This window comes from Notolepis coatsorum (genome assembly GCF_963971535.1).
Source record: "Notolepis coatsorum genome assembly, chromosome: 8".
Classification (NCBI taxonomy): domain Eukaryota; kingdom Metazoa; phylum Chordata; class Actinopteri; order Aulopiformes; family Paralepididae; genus Notolepis; species Notolepis coatsorum.
The window spans coordinates 140,030,630-140,049,207 of NC_140172.1; the positions used below are offsets into that span (position 1 = coordinate 140,030,630).

Below are 18,578 nucleotides of genomic sequence, written 5' to 3' on the forward strand. Positions count from 1 at the left end.
AATCTAAATAGTTTGTGTACGGTCGGTATTCAGCAATTTCAGCCATGTATGTATATGTTAACATTCATTCGATTGTGACAGGCAAAGAAAACATTATCTAAAACTTCAAGTTGTATTAGTGGGATACTAAGTCTATAGGCACAAATATGCGTGTATAATATCCAGTGGCTGAAGTCACTGCATGAAACATATTTAATAAAAAAATATTGTTTTCATATGGAAATTATATTACTGTCATGGAAATAAAATGTTATAGCAAATTCCCTATGGCTAGCTAATGCCCTTCCTCATGCAGTTTTGAACATGACCACAAAGGGGCAGAAACGTTGCATTGCCTCAGTCTAAATAGAGGTTTCTGGCCGGCCCTTTTTCTTCTCTTTTTTTAGGCCTCAGCCTCTTCTCCCTCAGCATGGAGATGGCTGGGTGCAGTTGCCATGGGGATACCTTCTGAAGTCACAGCGTCCTGGTAAGCACTCCCCCTGGTGGCATTCTGAGGCATTGCTCTAATGGAAGGAGAGAGACCTTATAATAATATTGAACTGCAGGCAAACTGCTACTAGATTAATGCAGACCTTGGTGGAATAGTACTTTGCAAATTATTCCCTAGTGTTTGTGTTGTGTGATGGTTGGAGTTTAGTCCTACAATGTCAGAACAATGCTAATAGTGTCAGGCAAGTTGTCAATCACATGTAGGTTAACCTTCTGTAGTGTGGTAGTGAAAGGTTTAACCTTCTGTAGTGTGCTAGTGAAAGGGTTAACATTCTGTAGTGTGGTAGTGAAAGGTTAACCTTCTGTAGTGTGGTAGTGAAACGTTAACATTCTATAGTGCGGTAGTGAAAGGTTTAACCTTCTGTAGTGTGGTAGTGAAAGGGTTAACCTTCTGTAGTGTGGTAGTGAAAGGTTTAACCTTCTGTAGTGTGGTAGTGAAAGGGTTAGCCTTCTGTAGTGTGCTAGTGAAAGGGTTAAAGGTGCACTACGCAGTCTCGGGGGAGGGGCATTTGTTTACATTTCGTCACCTTAAAATAACGGCTTAAGTCACTTTTTGAGGAAAATTCTGAATGAAGTCATCTCTTCATGATGCTGGCCACCTCTGGTAAAAAACCCCGCCTACATCCTTAAGTCAACCTTCTGTAGTGTGGTAGTGAAAGGGTTCAAATGAAACCGTATTTCCGAAGTACTATTTTGCCCAAGTCCGACACAGTTGAATAAAAAAAACAATAATAAGTGAACATTCAAAGCCTCACTTCATCTCGCTGGCCGGCACCTTGACCTCTTTGTATCTGTGCTTCTTCACTCTGTGAGCGATGAACCAGACCACCAGGCCGATGAGCAGACAGCCGAGCAGAGCGCCGATCACCGCACCGGCGATGATGCCGTCGGTCAACTCTGGAAAACCAGAGGTCGTCACGCCAGTGAGTGTCACACCCAAGTTCAAAGTTTTGTTTTATTTATAAACATTCCACATATTACAAAGTGTGGATATCAAACAGGGAAGGTAAAGACGGTTTTAAACTGTTAAACAGTCATCCAGAACTATTTTATTGCACTACACTATTGCATCATTTTACTCTGTCTATTGAATTCTATTCTACTCTTTTTATTATTGTCTATTTTAAAAACTGCAATAGAATCAAACCATAAACAAGGTGGCCTATATTGGGATGTTAGATCCTAATGTGAAAAACTGTGATTTTATATGTCTGCACTTTAGGTGCTCATTTTGTGCTGTGAAGCACTTTGAGCTGCATTTCCTGTATGAAAGGTGCTATACAAATACAGTTTATTATTATTATTATTATTATTATTATTATTATTATTATTATTATTATTATTATTATTATTATTATTATTATTATTATTATTATTATTATTATTATTATTATTATTATTATTATTATTATTATTATTATTATTATTATTATTATTATTATTATTATTATTATTATTATTATTATTATTATTATTATTATTATTATTATTATTATTATTATTATTATTATTATTATTATTATTATTATTATTATTATTATTATTATTATTATTATTATTATTATTATTATTATTATTATTATTATTATTATTATTATTATTATTATTATTATTATTATTATTATTATTATTTTATTATATTATTTGTATTTGTCACATAGTAGGTACATGTACATTACAGTGAAATGCTTGGTTCGGTATGAGCCCCCTGAGAATTATACTTCATACAGTAAAAATAGAAAGTCCGACCACTATACAAAATATACAATATACAAACCTAAAGTACAACCTAAAGTACAACACGAGGAACAAAATGCAGACAATGAGGTACACAAATGCAACTTTTCTTTTGTAATGCAAAATGCAAAAATGAGGTATGGAGGTAGTGCACAATCTTTTGTAATAAAAAGATAAACATATGGTGTAGTGTTAAAGTGTTTAAAGTGTCTTTTATAAGTGTAACTGCAATTACTGTGCCGTGTGAGAAAAGCAACCTAGCGATAAGAGAAATAGAATAATAGCAGGAACGTGAGACCTTACCGGGACTGAGCTCCACGGTGCAGATGTTCGATCCCACCACGTTGGAAGCGTTGCACTGGTATTCCCCAAACTCAAACTGGGAGATGTTCCCGATGTGCATTATTCCAGTTGTAGTAACTAAAGGAAAGAGGACACATGTGTTTGACCTAAGCATACAGAAAACATACAATAATAGACACACCTGCGGGCACCAGGGTGGCGCACCATGTACAGCACTGTGGTGCAACACGGCCGGCCTGGGTTCGACTCCTGGACCCGGCGACCTTTGCTGAATGTCTTCCCCCATCTATCCTCCCATACTTCCTCTCTCTCTCTGCCGGACTGCCCGTAAAAAAAACAATAAAATATCTAACAAAAACACAATAAAAAAATTATAATAATAGACACACCTATATCACACTGTTTTAAAAAGTCTTACATTTAATTATCAGATTTCTAGACCTTAAAAAGGTCTTATTAAAGGTGATATAGATAACATTTTTATGTAGAGTAATACTTTTTATTTTATTATATTTTAAATAATACATCGACAGAGCTTTTAGAAAGGTGCAGAATAAAATGATTGCTTTTCCCAAAGAATATTAATTAATTCATGAATTTATCATTTAAAAAACGTTTGCGGGGTCCAAGATGAATGTTGTTGTTTACATGTTGCATGCATGTACGTATCACCCTAGTGTGGGGTGATAATCGTGAAAGTTAGAATTTGATGACGCTTATTTGGGAAATTATTAACAATATTAGAGGTTTTAGACCAAAACCAACAAGACCATGTGTGGGCACTGACTAGTGTTTTGTCTGCTAATACTAGTGTGTATAAATAATTTCACTTCATTCAGAATACTTTGTTAACAATAACAATTTAATAAAAAAATTCAGAAAACATAAATTTTTTCATTATTATTGAGTCACAGTGGCATGGAAACGATTTAGGAAGATGCCAGCCTCTCAAGACTTTGCTGGCATTTCTCATATTCCAGAGTGGTTCGGTCACTCCTCCTGCCTAGGTATACGACATGAGGGCATCTCCAAACTCCTGTGCCGTTTTCATCCTCCTCTTCCCATTGGGCAGTGTCACCTGGATTCGGAAGATGGGGTCAACAGGCAGAAGCATGGCGCTCTCTCTGGCAAACTGGACCTCCCGCTTCATCCTCTGCCGCTTAGCATTGTGTCGTCCAGAGTTTCATCCATGAGGAACTTCTCAACTTCTCCACTGTCTGTGAAGGGGCCACCACTAGATGTCAGCGTGTCCAGCATGTCCAGTCTTTTCCTTTCTTTTCTCTGAGCCATCTCCTGTTTCAGTTCTGCCCCGTTCTCAAACGTCTCCTTCATGTGTTTACTCCATTTGAGTTTGACCTCCCTTTTAGCTTGGGCAGCTGCCTTGAAGCCCCTGAAGGAGTGATAGGCTGTCCAGCCCTCAGCTCCTGGCTCTTCTGCGAGATGATTGGCCTGCTGACTGCATTCAGTGTGCCTAGCTTTCTCAGTCTGTAGTCCATGTTGCCACATTGTCTTTCCATGCCAATGTTGTGCACAGGGGTTCCATCGATGTTACTCGCCTGCTCGCTCACGGGGTAGTCCATTTTAGGGTTAGGGTTAGGGCTAGGCTAGTGGCTGAATGTTATCTATATAATAGCACCTGATTGGATAATTGACATGCTGGTGCTCTAGTGCGACATCTAGTGGCTGAATCTATAGCACCTTTAAATATGATTTTGATAGGTCTTAAAAAAAAATTTGGATTAGGAAGTTACTTATATGTCTCGATAAGTTCTCTGTATCTCGTTTAAATGTGTTTGGGGGAAATATCCAGGCTGCAAAGTAAGCAGTACGATAATAGCCTGGATTTACTTCTTTCATAGTACTTTTCCTTCATACTTCTTTGCCAGTATGGCTGTGAAATAGGTATTAAATTCTATTCAAAGTGGTCTTAAAAAAACTCTTCAAAAGGCTTAAATTGACCTTGTAGAAACCGGCAGGAAGCCACCAGATAAATGGTGTCTTCTTCAACAATTTGGGTCATTCTACCACTGGGTGCAGTTTGTACCAACAACCCCAGGCAATATTCCAATTGAAATATTCATAATTATCACACTACAGCTGGTTCAGGACTGGGCTGAGTTCTGTCCTTGAAGTCACTACAGTCGCTGTTCTGAGGCCTGACATCAAGGTGTGCATTTCAACCTGGAGACCACACATCGATTAGATCAATTCGATTCAAACTAATTGTATTGTACAGACTGTATTATTCATTTATTGTAAAGTGGAATAGTAATATACAACATACAGGTGATTAAACTGGGTATAAAATATATAAATGAGTACTACTGATACTACTGACTTCGAGCGACATTGTACTATTGTACTTATTTTATGCCTATTCTTAAGTCTGCACGTTTACATTGCATTACTTTTATTGTCTTTTATACCTATTCTTATGTCTGCAATTTATGCATTGTTTTTTTATTTTGTCAATTTGAGTGCTCGTTTTATGCCTATGTTCATTTTATACGAATTGCTGTGGTGCACTCTGGACTGCGGTCCATGTGTGAAGAGTACTATATAGATAGTTATTAATATGTATTATTGTTATATTGTAGAAATGTGTGCATTGAAATGTCTGTAAAGTCTCGACGACATTGTATTTTCGAGAATAAATAAAGGTTGATGATGATGATACACATTGTACACATTATTGTACATGCTATCATACAGAGTTATATGGGTTAAATGCAGGTGTATAAGTAGGTATATAGAAGGATTGTATGCAGGTATATTCAGACAGATATGGATATATATTTATATATATGCAATAGATAAATATATAAATGTATATATATATATATATATATATATATATATATATATATATATATATATATATATATATATATATATAAATGTATATATATATATATATATATATATATATATATATATATTAGTGCTGTCAATATTTAAAAAAAAATTACTAATTAATCTCACAATTTTCTGTAATTAATCTAGATTAATCTAGATTAAAAATAGCATTTTTCTACTTAAGACCGAAGCTTGTAACAGATATTTACTTGAGTAAAATCATGGAATTAATCTAAAATCAACACAAAGAAAGTATATTTAGATTCAAAGACTATTTTAATAGCTTTCTTTGAATACATGCAGTTTCTCTCCTGTGAAATACAAATGTTCAACAAAACCTCAGCTAGACCTCTTTCTTATATCCGAACAAGCAAATATACTGTTGAAAGTTCAGAACGGTGAAACATTTTCACTCCATAGATTAATCTAGATTAATTTATTTTAAAGCTTTAAATAATTAAAATTAATCTCCAAAGTTAAAGCATACATTTTGACAGCCCTAATATATATATATATATGGTATATTGTAACTCACCAGTGCCCCCTACAGTCATCCTGGCCTTCTTCTGGTCCAGTCTGACCCAGGAGTACTTGGGAGGGGGACTCCCGTGTTCACTGTGGCAGGTCAGGGTGACCATGTGGCCGGACTCCAGGTCTCCGAAGACAGAGCAGTAGGGAACAGAGGGCCGCTCTGAGGAGAACAAGGACAGAGAACAGGGACGTTTACAACACTATTACGTTTTGTCTTGAGGTGAGAGGACGGCGAAAGTGAGTGACAGTGAATGGTAATGGCTGCATTTATATAGCAGCTTTTATCCAAAGGCAAGCGCTTTACAATTTTGTTCCTCACATTTTACCCATTCACTGACACATTCACACACCGACGGTGGAGGCGACCATGCAAGGTGCCAACCTGCTAATCGGGAGCAATTAGGGGGTTAAGTGTCTTGCTCAAGGACACATCGACACGCTGCCCGGGCAGAGCGGGAATCGAACCGGGAACCTCCGGATAACCAGACGACCGATCTACCTCCCGAGCCACTGTCGTGCCCCTTGGGTCGACAGTGAAAACAACCGACGTCAGTATTTATGCCCACATATCAAATTGGACTTTCCAAGAGAATTTGGAGTCAAAACGGTTATGTTCTGCAGACATGTTCTCGTATTTAACCCTTTCACTACCACACTACCAAAATGGTTAACCCTTTCACTGCGACAATACGGAAGGTCAACCCTCCCACTGCCACACGACAAAGGGTCAACCCTTTTACTACCATACTACAGAAGGTTAACCCTTTCACTACCACACTCCAGACGGTTAACATCGATCTATCTCTGTATTTCTTTACAAGTGTTGACACTATGAAATCCAGTGAGGTTAGTCGACCCCAGCTGTGTGATCCTGCATGCAGGGCGAGGGCTCGGTCACAATCCTGCTCTCATTTCCCACGCCACCGACAATGGGGAAGTTGCAGAGGTTACCATGGAAACTACCCATGGATACCGAGTCCTGCGAGGTTGTCCTGGTAACTCCTGAATGAGAGGATTCACAGACGGCATGCGATTCAGGGTCACTATTTCAGGGATTTCTTTCAGGTTACGACAAGGTGGCACTTGCTGGTCTACATGCAATATTCATGTAGTGAACGTGTCCATCCATTCTTCTAGATATGGTCAAAACGAGTAGGCGCGCGGGGGGGGGGGGGGGGGGGTATGGTTGTTTGCTGAATCACAGGGTCATTGTCACACAATAAATCACATTATATATATAAGGGTATTGGAGCAACATGCACAGGGGCTTTGTTATATATTCAGATTCAAATAGTTTATTGTCTATATTTATTGTAACGTATAACCGATAGGGCGTACAGACCCTCATCTGCACCTTTGTTTACACTGTTCATTTTGTCTCATCTTTTTATATTCAGAGTTAATTATATTGTTTACACTGTTTATTTCGTTCTCATATTTTTATATTCAGACCAAATTTTATTGCCTATATTTATGTCTTTCTACTATTACCCTGCCCATACCTGTACCTCCCCTCTCCCCTCCGCATGCTGCTATGACGCCCGAATTTCCCCCAAGGGGATCAATAAAGGAATATCTTATCTTAACTCTTTCTGCGCCAAACCCGAGTATAGTCGGGTTTCGTCGCCAACCGTTGAGCGCCAAAACCCGAGTATACTCGGGTTTTGATCCTTTGATATTTTTTCTCTGATCCCCATTCTAACCACGGCGCGGACCTCCCTGTATCTCCCTTGCACCGCTGCCTATGTTAAAATTGCAATGACGATCGAATCCTGCCAGGTGGCAGTATCACCTACCTTTTGAAAGAACTCCTCCCCCTTAGAGGACAGAGCGGCAGAGCGATCGCTCAGAGATTTTATCGCCTCAAACCTATTCCCTGTATACACATATACATGAGTAATCGCGATGGGGATAGGAGCATTGGCAAAAAAATTAAAATAAAAAATAAAAAATTTGGCAACATATTTTGGGTAAAATGCCTCGTTTCATAAATGTGTATTGATAACATAGTGCTGTAATTACATTTTCTAATAAATATGCATGATCAAGTTCAAGAACGTGTGCTTTTATTTTGATATTCCTTAATTCCACGTTGAAATTCCACGATACATTAACACATTGGGTGCCAACGACGAGAAACCTCGTTGTTGGCCGCCATGCGTAGTGTGCCAATAACGAGACATCATCCGTCCAGCCTCACGTTATCATTGGGAATGGCTCTGATCTTGAAAATGGCAAATACCGCCCCCTATCGTCTCCCGGATGGTATTGCACCCATTGGAATGGAGTCGATGGGAATGCATCAGAAAAAAAAACTCCGGGGTCCACATTTTACTTCTGAGGCATGTAACCTGAGACTATTGCAGTATTGCATCCACTGAGGGCACTGGAAGAAGCGTCGATTATGTGTCTCGGATTATAACGTTGGATCAATAAACGTGATAGATATTTGGAATGGCGATCAGGAATTGGATTAATCTTTTTGCAGAACATCTGATCTGAGGTAAGGACTTTATTTTACCAGTATTGGGGTAATCAGATGTTTTTTTCACAGCGATCACAATGTGTCTCCTGTGTGTGTACAGTGTGTGCGTAACGTTAGCGCCAGGCATGGCATAGATAATCGATTTTTCAGCCCGCTTCTCTAGCGTGCATAAGTACATATACTATCGATAATCTAGTGTTTATTTGAAAACTATTCATAAATCAGCCGGAAAATGACAAAGTGTTGTGTGTATTCCAGTAAAGGGCTATTCCTGCGGAATCTTTATTTTTATTTGTTTTATCTCCAAAATTATACTTGTATTCAAAACGGTATAAAAACGGAAATGTACTGATGAAAAAACAATCTGTTTCGTACATGTTGACTGGAAGCAAGTCATTGATAAGCGATGGGTGTATTAGACCCATAGCCTTAATTTAAGATATAGTTTAAGCATTCGCAAATGTGCTCGTCCTCCAATTGATTAGAGTGGTGGCACACACGCGATAGATTGTCATTCATCGTTAAGTGTGGGGTCCCCAAAAAAAATCCTAAATAAAATGGGGTCGCGGTATGAAAAAGTTTGAGAACCCCTGTTCTAGAGGATGTTTTTTAAAGTACTCATGGGGTAACTGTTACGGTGTGGGGGTGTGTTGGAACCCAAACGCAGAACAGAACCTTGAGAGAGCAGGCTGGAGACGACGAGGTGACAATCAAAGAGCTTTTACTTGCAATCACAGGAAACACAGGATACAGGGAGCTTCACGAATGCACAGGATACAGAATACAACCAGGATGACGAAACAATGAATCCACAAGGAAGACAGGGGGGAGCACACATATATACACAGACATGAGGGCTGATTGGAAACGAGGGACACCTGGGGGGGAATCACAGACTAGGCTAAAGACTAAACAGATAAACACAATGAGACAACACTAGACAGTAACCACAAGATACACACACACACACACACACACTGGAGACATAACACTAGACCAGACAAGGGAAAACAGCAGATAACAGATATGCAGGGATGGACAACATGACAGGGAGTACCCTAAGAATTAAAGACAGACTGACAAGGCACAAATGAATAATAACAAGCAGAGGCAGTAGAGGCAGTTGTCCAGTAGGTGGGGGTATAGGACTGTGCATGAGTCTCTGGATAGGCAGGGCGGAGAGAGCAGGGCAGATTGTAACAGTAACCTTATTATTGGAAACGATAAAGAATTATTTATGCATAATTTCACAGAAGATGTTTTACCTTTGAACATATGCCTCAATAATCCAACAGGTAACCTTGTAATATGTTTTGCTTTTGTTGATCTAACTAAAATAAATGAAATGTTAATGTTAAATGTTAGTTAGTTTAAAAGTGGTGTACTTCATCATGTACAACAGTCTTTAGGTTGCTTTTGTTTATCTAACTAAAATACATGAAATGTTAAATGTTAGTTATGAATAAAGATACATACTTTTATTAATATTATCATCATCTACATTATTTAGGTTGCTTTTGTTTATCTAACTAAAATAAATTAAATGTTAGTTATGAATAAAGTGATGTAATTTTTAATAGTGGTGACATACATACTATATCAAATTATAGACCTTTATTACATGGCGTTTTAACATTAGCCAAAATGCTTGATTGTGATTGGTCAATAGCGCTCCGTTACCCCTAGCAGCGGTCAATTATTTCTCGATAACTGACCGCTGCTATGGGCAACGGCGCAATAATGACCGCTGTTATGGGAAACCGAGCGCTATTGACCAATCACAATCAAGCATTTTGATCGCAGTCACGAAAGCTATAACCTCGTTCCCAGCTTTATCTCGCACAGCTGCACTACATCATCAGGTGCAATCACGTCCACACCTGCCGATGACAGAGGAGCAACAGAACAACTGCGTCTGCATTTGATCTCATCTTGTCGATGGTGTAAAATGAATTAGGTATATTGTTATTAAGTTAGCCATGTAATAAGCGGGATAATGTATAGCTATACTCGTCATTGTCGCAAAATAATTGACCTTCACTCGGCTGCGCCTCGGTGTTCCAGAACTCCGTGGCGGTCAATTATTTTGCGACAATGACCTCGTAGCTATACATTATCCTTTACATAACATTGCTACCTCAATTTTCAAAGATACTCGAACAATTATTTGTAAATAGACTTGATGGCTTTATTGAAAGATATGGATTATTGCGTGACCATCAATATGGTTTTAGGAGCAATAGATCAACACCCTTAGCAGTGAAAGATTTTGTGGAAAATATATCAACAGCAATTAATGAAAAACAACCCTCAATAGGTGTATTTATTGACTTACGTAAAGCATTTGACACAATTGATCATTCCCTGCTTTTACAAAAAAATGGAACAGTATGGAATAAGAGGTGTCACTCATCATTGGTTAAGAAGTTATTTAAATAATAGGTTTCAATATGTAAACATTAATAATACAGAATCATATCTTAGAAGAGTAACTTCTGGTATTCCACAGGGTTCCGTATTGGGACCCACGTTATTTATACTTTATTTAAATTATATTTTTACAGTATCGAATATTTTGAAGATTGTTATGTTTGCTGATGATACTAATTTACTTTGTTCAGGGGAGGACTTCAAAGAATTATTGAAAACAGTAGAAAGGGAATTGATAAAGTTAAAGAAATGGTTTGATAGGAATAAGTTGTCTCTTAATGAAAACAAAACAAAATGTATGGTATTTGGTGGTGTTCCTACCGACTGTGAAATTAAACAGAATTTAAATGGTACCGAAATTGAAAGAGTATAATGGAACAAAATTCTTAGGTGTGATTATATATCACAAACTCTGTTGGAAGCCACATATACAACATAGGTAAATTAGCCAAATCTGTTGGCATTCTGTACAAAACAAGGGAGCGGTTAAATCAGAAATGTTTGCATGTATTGCATATATATTCACTTGTTGTGCCATGATACATGTCATATTGTGTTAAGGTCTGGGGAAATGTTTATAAAACAAATATAGATCCTATTATTAAACTACAGAAAATAGCTATTAGAATAATAAACAAAGCTAGTAACCTTGAATCAACAAATCCATTATTCATAAAGTGCTGCACATTAAAATTTGTAGATATGGTGTACATAAAAACCTTGGAAAAAAATGTTCGTGCTAAGAGTAAAAGCCTACCAGTTTGTATTCAATGTCTCTTTCAACCAAGAGAAGTAAAGTATAATTTAAAAGGCTTGTGTATTCTTAAAACATGTAAAAAGGTAAGAACTAATGTAAAAGCTGTGTTTAAATTTTGGGAGTTAAATTATGGAATAGCCTTACTGATGGGTTGAAGTTGTGTACTTCTCAGGGGAGATTTAAAAAAGCCTTAAAGGATAAAATAATTCAGGAGTAACCGTTTTGAGTAAAACATCAAACATTTGTTTTTTTCTTTTAAAACAATTTATATCTTGCAGCATATTTTAAGTTTTTCTTTCTTATATTAAAATATATTTTGTTTTTTAAGAATTTGTAAAGGATAGGCAAAAATAATGCTTCAGCCTATTCCCTTTTTTCGGTCATTGATTTTGGATTTTGTGTGTGAGCTTGCCTTGAATATGTACATTTGTGATTTTCTATTTTTTTAAATTTTTTGCAAGTCCACACGGGTGTGTTTGATTTGTCTGTAAACAAGATCGTAAAAAATAAACTTCATTCATTCATTTTAAAACGTGTTATTAACACTTTAATCGCCATGGGTTAAATTCATAATTTACCATCCCTCGCCAGCTCTATTTGTCTATGGAGAAGTTCCCCTTCTTTGCAGGGCTATAACTTTTTAAATTCTATTGCTAAATTGCCATTATTATGGCCCATTCAATGTCCTATATGTATTGTTCAGTGTGTAGCAACGTTAAACTTTTTCATTCACATATTCATACTAAAATATGGTCTAAAGTATAAGTATGTTTTTATCGTTTTCTGCAGCTTTCTTCAGAACGTGATTTATAGCCCCAAATGCATTATATTGATGATCAAATACAGTTTGGTAGAAATCTGTGCGAGATAAAAAATTTCAACTGCACGTACTTCTAAAAGTTTCTACGCATCATCTGATGATGACCGGATGGGCGGGGGATCGTTTATAATTCCGTGGGCAGCGTTAGATGATTCATCCAGAGTGGGTCATAATTTATGTTCATCAGATCAGTTAGTATAGAAAACGTTAGAAAATAACGCTGAATCTTACCGTGGCTTCCTCGCGCCGCTGGCAGATGAGCGTGGAACAGATTTTTTTCTATTATGGGATGTAGAAATGCCAGATCCATTTCCAGGTTGTATAATAGTATATACGTCCAAATAACGTTGTTTATTGAGTTAGGGCGAGCGATCTATTATCCAGTGTTTCAAGATGGAGTCGCGGGAGCTATAGCGAGTGGCCGGACCACATATGGATGAGCACTACCGGTTCAAAGGTTAATATCCGGTTGGCGATCTGCCGATCGCCACCAGATGGCGCTCTTGAACCGCTAGAGAGTTGAGAGGAGATCAGCAGTGTGTCTCAGGGCTCCGGAAAGGAAATATGATTTCGATGACAGATTTTTGAAATATTGACATCAAAGACGAGTTACGGCGTCTTCGGCAGAATGAGCATAGCTCGGAATGACGTGAAAACTCGTCCGCAGTGATCATAGTGTTAACTCATTGACCGCCGGGGATTAGACGGGTCCCGTTGTAGCTATGCCACGCTTTAAAAATAGGAGTGTGTCACGTTGTTTGTAGAGCTATATCTATATTCTATATTATAGCTATGGGAACAACAGTGACTTTCTTCCGTCCAAGATGCAAAAAAGAGATAATTTTTCCATCACACGTTATCTTGTGGTGAATATAAGTATAATTTCAGAGTGGTCTGGGGTAATTCCCAAAAGCCTGAGTTATAGCCTTATACGTGAATTCTACTATAAACGTTGCCGTTTCTTGCCTGGACACGCTACTATTCCCAAATCAAATGTATATAATAGGTATTATGTTTCATCATGAATGCATGAAAGGGGGGGGCGGGTTGTTTCTGATTCTTTGATTGCCAGTAACGGCATTCGTATTGAACACAAAAACGCTGATCAGCTGGATCGGTATAAAAACATTGCACTATCAATGTAACTGAGGGGTACAATTCCCTGACTGTATTGAGAGTATGGTATTATTAAACCACTACTTAGTTATGTACTTTAATTACTGGCCATACAGTACACGGTATATATGGTGAACACCCACACAATAACACAGCTTAACAAAGAAAGTCCTGTTTAGAATATTTATTAGAAGAGCAGCAATAGTAGATTACAGTATTGAGAATTAGGGTCGCGCTTGTATGGCAAAGAATATGCATAAATAGGTCAAGAGCGTAAGTCCATGAGCATATTACGATGGGGATAATTAATACCACCTGTAGCATAAGAATTATATAAGGCACACTCGTAGGTCAGCTGGAGATACTAAGGGGGTTCCCTCCGGTTGTAAGCCAGCAGGGGAGAGGAATGTTCGGGAGCAAAAGTCTGGATCAACGAGGAATCAATAAGCTCCAGCTACGGGAGGCGGTACATATACTCCCCTCGATCGGCAGACAAAAGCAGCAGCTATAATCCAAGTATGCTCGACAGCATGGATGAAAGCCAGCCAGCCTCTTCCTAGAGACGGGCTCGAGTGATGCTCCTCACGGGTAGATCCCACACAGCAGTGGGGTAGACGGTTCTCTGCTCCAGCAGCCACAGTACCAAAAGCAATATAATCCAGCCGGAAAAGGCTCTGTATTCGCCGGTGTAGATTCTCCTGTGCACGGTACTTCACATTTAACTAGGTCGAACTTGACGTTATTTCACTAAGCTCTGACACTTTTACTATCCTATTCGCACGCGGTTCTAAGTGCTCTATTTAGACGCAAGGTTGCTCACTTCACTTGGTCGTTGACTCGTGGTGAAGGCTTCAACTTGTTGGGTTAACTAACTGCTGTATCCACCTGCGACGTATTTATACGTAAGGTGAATAATCTAGTGCCAACCTCAGTTCTGTCTCGTATTACTGCGCAAACCTGGGCATGTTGAGACATGTCTTAGCGGTGGCTTTGAACTAGACATTGGGGGTATGGCCGTTGGCGCCTAGGGGGTCGCTGTCCAATAGGAGAACGAATATTATGGTCTGGCCTGTACCTAGGTAAAGGGATATTCCGTGTATATGTACAAAGAATATACAAGGGATATCAGACGATATACAAATATTATACAATATATCTCAAATAATAAATATATATATTCGGTTTAATCTGACCCTTTGTAACAGCCGCCTCCTAATTAGTCCGCACCTAATTAGATAAGCAGAGACAGATTAACCGTCTTGTCCACTACTCAATGTCCGTTGTGAGGAGTAGGGCAATTCACAAAGTCAGTGGGTCATCAAGGGGGTCAGGGAGCCTTGGCAACTCTATCAGCCTCGCCACGGGTCAGGTGTATGTCCGTCCCTGGACAATAACTTCTGCCGCTCTGACCTTTCCGTCGGCACCAGTGATCACTTTGCTTACGCGGCCGGCCGGCCACGCAGCTCGGGGTAGTGACTGGTCTATGATCATGACGACTGTGTCCACTTTTAAGTTGTCCCCGTCCTTGACCCGCTTCTGACGGGCTGGAAGGGATGGTAGGGGGGTTAGGAGGAAGCGGGCCTGAGACTGCTTTGATCTGTGCTTGGCTGTGCCTCCACCTCCTCCGTCTGTTTCTCTTGTTTGGTCTGTACCCCGTCTGAGGAGGGGCCGGTTCCGGCCGCCCCATCAAGGAGTCGCTTGGGGTGCTGGGTTCGAGGTCAGCTACGTCTGGAGCGTAGCTGAGGGGGGTGGAGTTCGGAACTCCCTCTTGTGCCCACGGTTCTCTCACAGGCCTCTCGCCTAATGTCAATAGCCTCTCAACGGGCTGTACGGGATAGTGGCCGGTGTCGCTCACCTTTGTGTGTAGGCAGCGTGTAGACGTGGGTTGACTGTCAAGTCCGTAAAGGGGGCCCTGGAGCGTCCACCCCAGTCGGGTCTGAACCGCGACTGGGCATCCTTTGGGTCCGATGTGGGCCGCCTCATTTGGGAGAATGAGGTCCGCGTGGTCGGAGCCGATGAGCAGGGTCGGTGTGGCGCCGTCGATAAGCGGTATAGGTAGTCTGCGTAGGTGCACGTACTTCGCCATCAGCTGTGGGATGGGGTAGGTGTACTGTGACAGGCCTATGTCGTGGCTGGTGAAGACGTTGGTAATACTATACTGCTTCTCGGGCTGGTCCACCGCTGCTATCTTAAAGGAGACATTTTCACCCTTTATGGTCTTCTGGTCTCTTCTGATGGTACGTATTGTCATTGTTCCTTTGGCACCCCGCAGGCCCAACTGGGCTGCGGCGGAAGCGAGGAGGAGAGTCTTTTCAGACCCATCGTCTAGGACGGCATAAGTGTCCAGGACCTTGTCCTCGTAGCTCAGGAGCACTCTGACCACTTTGATGAGCACTCGGGGGGTCCCGCTATGCTGGTCTATATGGAGCACTCCTGTTGGTCGGTTGCCTTGGATCTTCTGGTGGGCCCCGCACAGTGCTGCGCGGTAAGCGGCGCCCGCCTGGGCCGCCTCACGCCACTGGTCAACTTGGACGGGGTTCAGTGTCTTATATTCGGCGCACTGTGCCAGCCAGTGTCTGCCGTCGCAGTAGGTACAGTAGGGGGCGGTCTGGTGGATCTTCGGTACTGGTGCCACCGCCTCGGCCTGGTACATTACCGCGACGGGCCCACTTTGTTGTCCTGGCGGACGCCTGTTGATGTCATGCAGGACCTCCAAATGGGCGCCGCCGCACCTGCTGCACTTCTTCTTCAAACGGCACTCAGCTGCCATATGGCTGCGCGCGCAGCGGAAGCAGCGGCGGTGGTCTTTGATCCACTGACTCACCTCGTCCGTGGTCAGCTTCTTGAAATCGTCACATTGATACAGCCGATGTTCCCCTTCACAGTACTGGCATTCAATCTTCCACTCCTCTTTCGTCGAGGGGGTGTTGTGGTTCTTGTGCTGCGGTACTGATTCGGCTTGGTGCATAACGGTCACCGACCGGCGGTTATCATTTGATCCCCGAGGTCCTGGTCTTGGGCTTGGTCCACTCCACACGAACGTGTCCAGTCGTAGGCTGCTGACCTCCCTGGTGAGGAAATCAGATAGGTCTAGGAGGGATGCCTCTGGGCCGTTGGGGTCGCGGTGGTCTCTTTGCCGCCTGAAGCGCTCTTGTCGGGCGGGAGGGAGCTTCTCTAATATCCTTTCTACATTAGAGTTAGCATACAGTTCATATATCCCTTTCTCCTTTTGGGACCCCAGCATCCCTACCAGGGACTGTACCTTGATAGAGAGGTCATCCAGTGCTCTATTGTCTCTGGCTGGGGGGAGGCGGTCGATATCTCTTATTTCCTGTATCACGTAGTCCCATATGCGTCCATAACGCTGGTCGAGGGCTACTAGAGCCGCGGTGTATGGGGTACTTGAGTTGGAATATGCCAGCGCTATATTATGCGCTCTGGGCACCTTCAGGTGCTTGAGGAGGATAGCATATTTGTACGTCTCATCGGGGACGTTGGACATCATAGTCTCTAAGCACATCCGTAGTTCCGTGTACTGTGCTCTGTCCTCGCGCGTAAAGTCTGGGAACGTCGGTGTGCCAAGGTACGATGCCATGGATGGCTGGCACATCGGTGAGCGTTGGGGAAGAGGCCTCCTGGGCGAGTCTCCCCGTACGTGTTGTCGTGGGTTGGTACTTGGTGGGTACCAGGGGCCGGGTACCCAGGTGCTGTTCCTCGGTGCTGACGGTGCGTCAAACTCACCCGTGAGTTGAGTCGGGGGTTTGTAGCGCAGTGACTCGGGGCTGACGTCTGGGCTGTACTGGGCCTCCTGGTCCAGAGTACGTTGCTGCTGGTCGGGGCTGTACTGGGCCTCCTGGTCCAGAGTACGTTGCTGCTGGTCGGCTTGACATTCCTCCTCTTCCTCTTCCTCTTCCTCTGCTAGGTCCTGGAGTCTTCTGGTCAGTCTCTCGGCGACGTAGGCCGGTTCTTCCCGGTTGCTGGGTCTCGTATGGACCGGCCGGGGAGGGGGTTCGGAGACGCAGACAGGATCCTCCTGTTGGCGGGGTCCCGGGTCGCTTGGTCGGATAGGGGAATGTGCCCTAGACCCGTGTCGTGATGATCTCCGGGAGCTCCGTGCGGAGAGAGGGGGTGTCGCCATGGCAATCAATTGTTCCATCATCTGCGCCTGCAGCCGGTCGCGCTCTGCCTCGCGCTGGGCATGGGCGGCGTCGCGCACTGCTTCGCGCTGGGCATTGGCGGCGTCGCGCTGTGCATTGGCGCTGGCATGGGCGGCGGCGCGCTGTGCATCGGCGCGGCCTCTTTCAATGTTCTCTTCCGTCTGAAGGCGTCTGGTCTCCAGTCTTATGCGGTCGTCTTCACTCCTTTGTTGCGCCTGGAAGCGCTCTCGCTCGATTGCAGCATGTTCGCGCTCGCTCGTCTGTTGAGCCTGGAGGCGTTCTCTTTCCATGGTAGAATGTTCGCGCTCACTTAGTTGTTGCGCTTGAAGTCGATCGCGTTCTGTGGAGGCTGCCAGGGTGGCGATGAATGCCTGCGCCAGCATCTTGTCCGCTTCGCTGGGGGAAGACACTGACGGAGGTGATCGGCTTCTGGCAGTGCTTGTTGAAGATTTGTTCTCTGGGCGCGCCTCGAGATCCGTCTCCTGGGCGCGCTTCTCTTCTGGTAGTGGGTCGGGTTCTGTCCCTGGAGCGCTTTCTTTATCCTGGAGCTCTCCGGGGACGTCCCGTTGACATTGTCTGGGGGTATAGTCATGTCATGTCCCCCCTGGTCCCCCCCGTGGGCTTGGTCAGTTTCGTTAGAACCCACTGGGGTCTCTACTGGTAGGGTCGTCTGGTCGGTAGGATTTGACATGCTGTGACTATCCGCTTTATTTATTTTATCCGCATTTAACGTCTTTATAAAGCTAGGTATTAGACTGACAGCGTATGCCTCTAGATAGGGAGGTGGCTGACGTCTGCGCTGCGGGCGTTCTAGCTCGGGAGAGCTGCTTGGGGAGTGTTCACCGCTGGCCATGGTTAATATCAATATTATATTTAGATATTACACTGATTACCCTC

General features: G+C 42.3%; 1 protein-coding gene across 1 annotated transcript in view; it reads right to left on the reverse strand.

Moving 5' to 3' along the window:
- Positions 1–382: 382 nt before the first annotated feature.
- Positions 383–18,578, reverse strand: part of LOC311233609 (V-set and immunoglobulin domain-containing protein 1-like) — a gene marked incomplete at both ends in the record, with an annotated part of 34,874 nt that continues 16,678 nt past the window's right edge. The window contains 4 exons of the mRNA XM_084320576.1: positions 383–503; positions 1,245–1,386; positions 2,530–2,646; positions 5,921–6,076. Coding sequence (XP_084176702.1) covers positions 383–503; positions 1,245–1,386; positions 2,530–2,646; positions 5,921–6,076 — 536 coding nt within the window. The remainder of the gene's footprint in view (positions 504–1,244; positions 1,387–2,529; positions 2,647–5,920; positions 6,077–18,578) is intronic.